The sequence below is a fragment of the Mixophyes fleayi genome, chromosome 7 (assembly GCF_038048845.1).
Source record: "Mixophyes fleayi isolate aMixFle1 chromosome 7, aMixFle1.hap1, whole genome shotgun sequence".
In the NCBI taxonomy this organism is placed as follows: domain Eukaryota; kingdom Metazoa; phylum Chordata; class Amphibia; order Anura; family Limnodynastidae; genus Mixophyes; species Mixophyes fleayi.
In genome coordinates, this window is record NC_134408.1 from 33,638,568 (window position 1) to 33,649,548 (window position 10,981).

A 10,981-nucleotide genomic window follows, 5' to 3' on the forward strand; every position below is an offset into this window, starting at 1 on the left:
ACACAAAAATGAAAGAGGTGCTTACAAAATATTTTGTAGAACTGTATAAAGCCGTGGCAATCTGAATTGTTAGAGAGCTTCTAATAACAGGAACAAATAGGTCTACATGTGAAAAAGCTTCAGATTATCAGGCATGGAAAAATGAGATATAGATGTGATCATGGGGGGGAGGGGGGGGGGGTTCCTTTGCACAATACAATTCCTGTTATGAATCCTATAGAAGGACACTGCAGTCAGTCTCTCAGAGGCTGAGAGAGCAGATTTTAATAATTTATTTATATAGCGCCATTCATATTATGCAGCTCTGTTATTTACATCATTGTGTGCGTTAGGCAATTTAGATTGTAAGCTCCAAAGATCCAATTAACCTACCACTCTGGGAGTAAAACGGAGTATACGGAGGAAACTCACATAAACACGGGGAGAACATACAAACTCCACACAGGTAGGACCCTGGTCGAAATCGAACTCATGACCAGCGCTATGAAACAACAATGTTAACCACTGTGCTATCCTATTTTCTCAGTTATTCGTCAATGTTACATGATGCTTTTTCATATTGGAGCAACTTGTATTTTAGGCTTGGTGTCCCTTTAACTATTATTATTCCCCTCTGTGGGGTGTTCTCCACCCATCACAACTCACCCCCAGCTGGATAAAAAGGAGAGCAATGTGTACTGAAGTCCATCTTGTCTTTCAGATCATCCTCGTTCTCACTTTCCCATTGTAAACCAATTCTCTGCCAATAATCAAGGGCTGTTTGACTGTGTTTGGAGGTGACAAAAGAAACAGAATATTGCATTTATCTACAGTGTCAAAGAAAGCAGATAAGAAATGGACTATGTATTAATATGATGAACCAAACAAACAAGATAACATGATTCTTATCATGTATTAAGCAGCATTACATATAGTGATACAGCACAGGGCTATGGGCAGATATCTCGCACTACACTATTCATCCAATGATCTGAAGCTAGATGTGGTTCATCAAGGCTCTTTGCTGCAGAATCTCTAATGAAGAATATTTATTTTAGTCGCATTTAGCAACTTACTACATAGTTACAACATATGTGGCCTTCCTACAGTAACTGCTTTGTCATCAGTGGTCATATTCATCTGCACACTGTAATTATGCTGAGCACTCAATCCTTCTTTTATTCATACCAGTATAACAGACGTTCATTGTCCTTTGATTTTTGTGTTACTTACACAATATCTTGTACCTACAGCTTTTTTTTTTTTTTTTTTTTAAATCAACATTATTGTTCTTGATTCAAAAATAAATAAAAAGGCACAATAACCACGCATTTAATTAGGCTTTGCCGTTTTATCTATGCCAAAAGCAAATACAATTCTATTTCAATGAATATGAGGGTTTCTAAAATAAAATAAAGTCTCCTGCAGCATAGATGCTTGTAATAGGGCAGCTTGTTCATAGATCCAAGTCAGTGATTACAAATGGAGGCCAGACTTTCACATAACTAGGACAGTGTGTAGCGAACAATTTTTTTTTTGCAGGCAGAACTGTCCCAATAGTGTAAAGCTGCCAGGCTATGAAAAAGTGGGTGCAGATTTGACTATGTTTGTGGATGTTAACTGCAGTTTCTAATGGCTACAGTTTGGCTCTAACCCTACTTGCTTCAAGCTTGTGTGTATGTGGACACAAAATAAAAATAAAACAATGGGAGCTCATCCTAGTAAAGACTCCTGAAAAAAACATTCTAATAAGATGCACATGATATAGTGTTTGAATACATAAACTTTATTTATAACATATGTAATATGGACATGCCACGGATAGACCGAACAATGTATAGGAGCACAGTGCATCTGAAGAGTCGCTTTGCTATTGGTCTTCATAACTTACAAAGCAAATCGCTTTTAAGAGAAGGCAAAAAAATTAGCTGTGATGAGGGGCTGGTGAGATGTAGGTCACCATAGGAGGTGATTTTCACTAGCATAAGAGTTGGAGCAGTAAAACAGGCAGCTGTTGGAAAAAAATAAAAACCTTTCGGAAAGGAACCGTCAATCACGGCTATGTTTCGGCAGTTGCATTACTCTCGGATCCGAGTAGTGTCAGCTAATTATGCACAAATGTGGACAACCTAATAGAAGTTTATGTACCATTCATTTATAAATAACTGCATTGCTCTGTGGCAGATTACTCGCTGCAATAGGAATTAAAAAAATAGTGCAGTTTGTCTTTCTTATACACCGAGAGGTTCCAGGCTGCATTAGGAGTGTGCTATTCTGACAATGGGATCTAGAGGGGATATAGCACACTGCATACAGTACGTGGAACAAAGCACTATGAACGAGAGCTGCTGGAGTAGTGTGGTGAGAACAATGAACTCCAAAACAGCTTGTTCCCAAGTCAGCAAAATTTGGGAAACAAGTAAAAAACAACATTACAAGCAAACACAGCTTGTACAGTCAATCCTTCAACTGCACCCACCAATTGGACACAGAAAAGTAAACTGAATTTTCCAAAATGCAGTAGAGTTTACATTTTCTCTATAATCCTGACATAACTGCTTGTCTGCGTGTACAACAACAATGGAGCACATTATACTAGAGTACATTTATACTGGAAGGAACAAGCAGTATCTCCTCATACGACAACAACCTCACAATTACAGTACACATATATACACACACACACACACACACACACAGGACCTTACCTAATGTCAGGAATCTCATCTGTACTGCTGCTCAGCAGAAGAGGGATCAGTTTATGGAAGTAAGAATATCTATCTCGAAGCTCCAAAAGCCAATTACCAACTACAATAGTTACCGCTAGCCGAACCTGCAAAATAGAAAGCAGAATACAGCACAGAGCTATACCAAATCAATACGCTAACAGGACAGCAACTGTTAGTCATATAAAACTGCAATTACCACTAAACAATTTGTTAAGATACTATTTAATATTCAGGCTTAAAAGAGAAGTACACTTTAAAATAACCTTACATAATTAATTTTAGGTAGTCGAAACGGCCATCTACAGTTACCCCTCTGACTGGCTAACTACTTCAGGTGGTAGAGGAGACTGTCCGACAGTGGCCTTGTTCCTACCAATGGCACCAAGACTTATAATAGAAGGAAAGGTGGTAGAACTAGTTAGATTCATATACTACGTACACCAGACACAGGGACTTTACATCAGTTGTTTGATAGAGTAAGAAAATTCAGCAACCAGATGGGAAATTGTGCTACAGGGGAAGTAAATGTAAAATGTACAATCTGATTTAGTTGTGAATGTGGCTTAATGCAGTGTGAAACCATAGCTGGGTAGTACATGTGTTCAGCATGAGGAGCAACCTGTATTTGCCCTACAAAAACAAACAAAATAAGTTTGCATTTGCAGTGGAACATTGCGGGCTCACGGAAAAGTACGCACAAGTCAGACGCTCAGTTATCTGCAGCCTACACACAAAATAAGGGGATCATGTAGCCTATAAAAATGGCCAATAACTGCTAAGGAGTTTTTTCTTTAACAAAAAAAAAAAAAAGAAAAAAAAAAATACCTATAAGTGAAATTATCCTTTAAAATTTCCCAGTGACATATTACAGAGGTTTTTATGCTTTTTGCATTCATTATTATTTTTTGTCATTGATTTGTAAGGCACCACAGTGCTCTGGCGAGCTGGTCAGTGAGGGAACCAGAGCATACAAGGTAGACAAACTAAATGCACATGTGCGCTTATCTTTGTAATTCACTCTGATACTTCGATCGATTGAGCTTCTAACCGAGGTTCGTTCAAGTGCAAATGTGAGCACACAGATAATTACAGTTCATCAATTCCTATAAAGAGTGCTTTCTGCATACATGGGCTTTGGACGTGACCCAAGTTGCTCACCAATAAAAATATATTAGAACAGATAGAAAAACCAAGGCTGTAGCCGGGCTTATCATTACCAGTATGATCATCATCTTTATATAGCGCCACTAATTCCGCAGCGCTGTACAGAGAACACACTCACATCAGTCCCTGCCCCATTGGGGCTTACAGTCTAAATTCCCTAACACACGCACACACACACACAGACACAGACACAGACAGAGAGACTAGGGTCAATTTGTTAGCAGCCAATTAACCTACCAGTATGTTTTTGGAGTGTGGGAGGAAACCGGAGCACCCGGCGGAAACCCACACAAACACGGGGAGAACATACAAACTCCACACAGATAAGGTCATGGTTGGGAATTGAACTCATGATCCCAGTGCTGTGAGGCAGAAGTGCTAACCACTAGGCCAATGTCCAATGCAATAATTATTATATACACACACACAGCTATAAAAATAAGTACATTTGCTGTGCAACGTCCCTTTAATGTTTCAGTGCTAGGAATAAAAGCAGAGGATTTCTTCCAAATAATAACTGTACTAATGGAAAGCTATTGCTCGCAATTAACCGTACATGCCTCCATTCCTAAACAGCTTGTTTTTATTGAGAAAGATTGACTGATGAAATTGTTGGATGTGAGTGAACGGTATTTGCTGGCATCTAGGGCTTGTTATGCCAAACATCCTACTTAAGAGCTTCCTCCTTGGCAATCGCTGCTTCAGCCCACTCCCTCACAGCAAACCAATCTAATGATTGAGAAATCTGATAATAACCTCATTATAACCTTTATAAGATGTGTGGGGAAGGAATGTGGAGGATGATGGTACGATGGCTGTGAATACGCAGACTGTTAGGGTTAGAATAAACACCAAAGCTTGCAATCTAATTTATTTCCAGAAAGGGACATTTAAGAAAACCATTCATTTAATTTGCATCAGGAAAAAACAAAGAAACATGTATATAAATCATATAAGAACAATTTATATTTATTCATCTGTACATATTGTTGTTAATGTGATCTACCACGCGCATTTCTTGGCTAAGCAAAAGATAAAAAACAGAGACGTAAACTCTAATGCAATAGTGCCCACAACGGACAAGTGATTGTGCGAATTTGCAAAGCAGTTGTAGACATTACAGAGCAGTAAGTATTTAACAATGTGTCTTATCTCAGACATGGAGAAGGGGTGACAATGCCCCTTCAAGATAGGAGAGATGGAAATGATTTAGCATCATTTCTTTAAATTACAAAAAAAGGACAAAAACCCATTCCTGGCAAATGTATAAAGCTCAATATATACAAATGTATCTAGTAATCATTCTCTTTCATAGGATGGATTATGGGCGGCACGGTGGCTCAGTGGTTCGCATTTCTGCCTCACTGGGGTCATGAGTTTAATTCCCGACCATTGATTTATCTGTGTGGAGCTTGCATGTGCTGCCCGTGTATGCGTGGGTTTCCTCCCACACTTCAAAAACATACTTAATTGGCTGCTGACAAAATTAACATTAGTCTGCGTGTATGATAGGGAAATTTAGCCTGCAAGCTCCAATGAAGCAGGGACTGATGTAAAATGACAATTATTCTCTGCACATACAAATAAATGTGGAGGATAGATGTCCTCATTGCTATTGTATTCTACTCAAGACATATGACCAGCAGAAAACATTCACATATACAGCAAACATGAGTTTATAGTGACCATACTACATGCAATCACAGCATATAATATTATCTTTCTCATCAAGGTCAGCACTGGAAGAACATTTTAAGTACCACTAACGCTCCATCTGCGCCAAAATTAAAGAATGTCTATAAGGTGATGTTTCGATGGTACTATATCCCCTAGTGTCTTCATAAGATTCTCCCCGACTCTTCTGATCAGTGCTCGCGAGGATGCTTCCTCCACACTTGGTAGATGTGCCCAAAACTGACACGTTTTTGGGTGGATGTCAAACTGATTGATGTGCCTCAGGAGCTAAAATTTTCCCTTCTACCTCTGGGGGCCTCCTCTGCGACTAGTCATCAGAATAAGTTGGTGCGGCATATTGTCTTGGCGGCTACCTGCCAAATCGCTGCAGACTGGAGGCAGCAATCCTCTACGTCCACTCAGACCATTATTAACAGAATCTGGCAGACACAATGGAATATATAACCAGCGTCATTCGCAATACGTCGAGAGCTTTCACCAAGGTCCGTGGCTTTCTCTTTCCCCAAACTCGTTCTCCTTTCCTGCGAGTCCACTCTAATCACTGGCCTTCCCTTTTGTTCCACTCCTCGTCCGCTTATCCCCTTCTCTATCATTGAATTAGCCACTCCATCTCTTTCCCATTGCCCTCTTTCTATTTGTTATTTTCTTTCTCTGTCTCTTTAAAAATCCTGGTCATTCATTGTAACCATTTTTATTATACCACTGCATCAAGATGTTTTGCTACTATGCAGGTCGCAGTTATTTAACCAACTCTCTTTGTACCATGATCTTACAAAATAAATATTTTTAAAAAAATAAATAAATAAAAAAAAAAATACATGCTATAAAGTGGCAACTTGACCTTTTTCATGACATCATAAAGCCAGAGCTACACTGGGTAACCACTGATTATTAGAAGATTGGAACAGGGGACAAGCATACAGAGATTGGTGCAATGCTGAAAGCTGCTCGATACCGAGAGGAAAAAGACTTCTCTGGGTATGTAGTCAGCGAGACATTTGTGAAGGAAGCTTCTCTATATTGATATCTACCACACACAAATATATATTTGGGAAATTTCATTTAGTTCCTAACTTGTAAGTGTGATGTTTTAAGTACAGCCGCAAACTGTGATAGAATTGGTTACAATTAGTTAGGAGTCAATTATTTTATAGGTTTGATTTTTTTTTTTCCATTAATAGAGATAAGTGGCCATAGCTGTTTATATTGATAACCAATTTTCACAGGTTCTGAATTAAATAAACCTTTTAGCAATCACAAATATATTCACATACTTTTATTTAATTAGCGCTTAATTTACTTTTTTGGAAACAATTCTGTCTGAAAAGAAGAACAGAAGAACCCCTCTGGACCAGAAGCATTTTTTCTGGGTGGAGGTGCGATTACATCCAGTATTTCTCAGTACAAAGAAAATGAGTTTGCAATTTCCAAAGAGTTAGAAAGGTTGTGTCCAGTATCAATGATTAACCGTGCTGACCTATGAGTTTACAGACCAATAATTCAATTGCCCTATTCCTCTGCAAATAAAATGTCTGGCACAGTCTATTCTGGGCCTTCTTCTGTACTAATAACAAAGAGTACCTGATCTCAAAGATCTTTCTGTTCAAAACCTCAGAACTTGGAGAACCTCAGTTTGTCTCTTTGGAAGCCAAGAACAATCTTATTTACCAAGACTCATTGTTCAGTCTATCTGTGGCCTGTATTACTGGACCGGTCACTACTGTTTAAAGAGTAAACCAGAAAGTATGAAGGTATCTGAAAGTGGAAAAAAAAAACAAAAACATGTCTACAGTGGACTTCATGGCTAGGAAGATGAGACGATAGAATCCAAAGTGTCAAGGGTTGGGTGGATTAGTGTGTGCTAGAGGTCCCCAGTCATTGTCACTGGGGCATGATCTGACCAAGCTAGGAGTAATATTCTACTTTTATAAATTTGCAGCAATTACCAGCCAGGAATAAATCAATACATTAATAAGAAAGAAAAGTATACTCTTTATTCATTTGGTGAGTTGGTCTCCGAACACTGTAAAGAACACTGTCAACAGTTGCTTAAGCCAAGTAGACTGTTTAGTTAACAGCTGTCTGCCCCTTGGAGGGGCACCTAGACTTCTTTTTAAAAGTATAGAGTGAGAGGTTAAAGTCCCCTAATATGATCAGAGTACCCTGTCTGCATATCTGGAAAAAAACTGTTTGTCAAGTTTTAAAGAGAACCCAGATATAAATTTTGTCAGCTTAATTGCAGATATATTATTGTGCCCGCTCCATAGTTAGTTCGTTTATGTGGATTTCCTAATCACATTTATCAGTCAGCATAGACTATGCCAGACGCTAAATGACCTGTCAATAAAGAATCTCACAGTTTTGGCAGTGTATAGTTAATTTTCTATGTCATATAAACATATTTAATGCTTTGTTTATATCACCAGCAATTCTGGTTATGGCATTATCACCACCCTCTGTATATCACAATACCATATTTTATCCCGAAACCTCTGTATACGCAAATCCTGCTCCTCTTCTGGTTTACTGCTGTAATTAGTGATAAACTCTTCTACATTTCACTATTCCCTCTATGCTGCTGAGAAAACAGATGCCTTATAAACGCTATATACTTGCTATTTGTCATTTTAGTTTACATGACACTTTATTTCGCTCTAACTAAGAAATTTAATTTATGTTCTGTAAAAGACTAATATTGTGTCCATTGCCTGCAGCAAATCATGGTGACCTAACAAAGTATCATCAGAAATGGCATGAACACTACTCAACACAAGTACACTTTGAATAAAGCCTAACTGGGAGTAGTAGTTATGGCTTTAAATGTATAGTTTATTATATATAAATAAAACATATATCCTAGATAAATGTAAAGGAAGTTATAGGAGATCTGCAGCATGTATTCGACATCACCCCAGCCAATAATCTGCATCTCCTCTCTGAAACCCTGCTGGCTATCTTTGATTACAACATACAATTTAAACCAATATTACTCACCTGAGGTGAATCATCAAAAAGTCTCTGTGCCAGATGAGACAGAACATCATCCACTGACTTCCCGTTGCCATACTGTATCACAGCACCTGTTGCCTGGATAACAGCTACACGGACCTTCGAATGCTGGTGTGAAATTGTTTGCATAAGTGGTTTAATAAGAGATTCAGCCTGCATGTGAAAATGTTCTGAAAATCAAAAAGAAACATTTATAAGAATCAAAAACTGTACTTGTGGTAAGGGGCAGTAATGCTGAGAAAACACAGGTTAGGTTGAAAATTCTATCGATCCTACCAAACTGGTCAATCTTTGTACCATATGTAAGCTGCACAGCAATCTCCGTACCCATCAATATTAGACTGCATTGGCCAATTGTGTGTGGGTTGACAATTGAAAGCATTGCAATCTGTGCTCTTTGACCGTCTATGCCTGTAGCCATATTGCGGTTGTTCTGCAGTTGTGCTGAACATAAAGATCATGATGTGTGTTGGGATCAGAGTGGTTAACAATTCTGTTTTTTTGCTGTGGATTACCAATTTGTACTGACTTGGTTGTTCAAGAGTGGCACTAAACAACCTTTTTTTCAAAGTTTTCAATTAACACAATTACCCCACAAACCTGGTCACTTGTATCATTGTCCTGGTTTTTAGCCACACCTAGTTAAATGTGATCCAATTGTAATGCATTGGATATGGAGATTGTTTTATACCTCACACAAACTATAACCGTTGGTCAATTTGGTAAAACTGTGGTCCACTGTGTGTGGTCACACTTAGCAATAGAATCATTCTGTTCTAGATGGAAGTACCAAAGTACAGTAACAAAGCGGGACAATTTAAAAGTGTATTTATGAAAGATAAAAATCTAACCAATAAAATAGACACAAAATGAGTAAAATCCAAAACATTTCAAGGGTTATATAGAAAAAAATAGGTTTTGTAGGTTTATTACCATCACATCTATGTGGGATGAACACAAACAAGCAGGAAATTACTAAGCATATCAACATAAAATAATGCATAAACCACTATTAGAAAATACACATGTCCTGCAATATGCTACCCCCCACCCCCTCCAAAAAAAAGGAAATACACCTCCTCTGTAACGGACAACGTTTGAGTGCACAAGATACACAGCACATGCTACAATCGTTATCCTTTGTGGACACCATTTTTGGGCACAACAAATCTTAGAGGTCGTAAAACACAAAGCACTAAACCACATCACTGGAGTGCAGTTTTAGCAGCCGACAATGTTGTATTTTAGTAAATGTACCGTCTCCAATTGTGTAATCTTGTTTGCTATTCTTGAGAGTCCAAACATCAATGGGCTTTTACTTGATATTTTTGCTAGTAAGGTGAGCTTTGGTACTATTAATGCACCAAATAAACAGTAACTGAATTAAAAAAAAAGAAAAGAGTTTTAAATCTGTTCTCACGTCAATATTTTAGAAATCAGATATGGGCACCAAGTTCAAACCACTACTGTTGCAGTTTGCAGTAAACTACCTGGTATGCTCTTTGCATAGTTCACAGCACACTTGCAGCTCTCTTTCTTCACATCAGGGAAGGGGTCTATGATTGTCCTCTGCAATATCTTGATCATTTCATCCAAGTAGGGTCTCAACTTCTTGCCGCAAACCTCTACTAGGAGGATGAGCAGCTGGGTGAGGCCCAGCCTCAGCTCTTCTGAGGGCTCCACGATCTCTGGGCCACCAAGGCGCTGAGTGATCGCTGGCACCAGGTATGGCAGCGACTCCTCGGGCCTGGGCACGTTAGTCACACAGTAACTGAGTATTAGGACGGCCAGCTCCCTGCACCTCTCCATGGGGTCCGAGAGACATTTAAGCAGCGGTTTCAGCAGCTCCCCGAAGACTTCCTGCAGGACAGCACTGGAGAGCCTCTTATCCTCGGCTTCCTTCTGGATGGCGGCCAGTGCCCGCTTCCTGGTGCTCTTGTTGTCATCATGAAGACAGTTCAGATGCCGGGCCAGGGCCTGGAACACTTCAGAGGCCGCACGTTGCTCACCGTCCGCCGCCATATTTGTAACCCCTAGTAACCGAGCGCTTCCTCAACACAGCCAGGCAACGACGCGTTCAATGAGTACGCAACTTTATCAACAATGAACACACGTCAAGAGCAAAACAAGAGGAGTGTGTTCTAGTTGCTAGGCGACGGAAACTAATGGGGCAGCCTCCCCAGACAGTAGAATTTAACTGCATTTAACAGCTCCTAATGGTATTTTTAGACATAATTATATATATATATATATTTGTAAGTTAAATAACTGTGAATGTTTTACATGATGTATTTGTCTGAATAACGGTTGTTAATAGTAGTGAAGTTAGGCATTGGTGTACACTAGGCCTGGCCAACCTGGGGCCCTCCAGGTGTTGTGAAACGACACATCCCAGCGTGCTTTGC

General features: G+C 39.2%; 1 protein-coding gene across 1 annotated transcript in view; it reads right to left on the reverse strand.

Annotated features, from left to right (window-relative positions):
• Positions 1 to 10,645, reverse strand: part of DNAAF5 (dynein axonemal assembly factor 5) — a 28,826-nt gene extending 18,181 nt beyond the window's left edge. The window contains exons 1-4 of the mRNA XM_075179642.1: positions 10,067 to 10,645; positions 8,562 to 8,746; positions 2,688 to 2,812; positions 646 to 764 (exon numbers count right to left, since the gene is read on the reverse strand). Coding sequence (XP_075035743.1) covers positions 646 to 764; positions 2,688 to 2,812; positions 8,562 to 8,746; positions 10,067 to 10,598 — 961 coding nt within the window. The 5' untranslated portion in view covers positions 10,599 to 10,645. The remainder of the gene's footprint in view (positions 1 to 645; positions 765 to 2,687; positions 2,813 to 8,561; positions 8,747 to 10,066) is intronic.
• Positions 10,646 to 10,981: the final 336 nt, after the last annotated feature.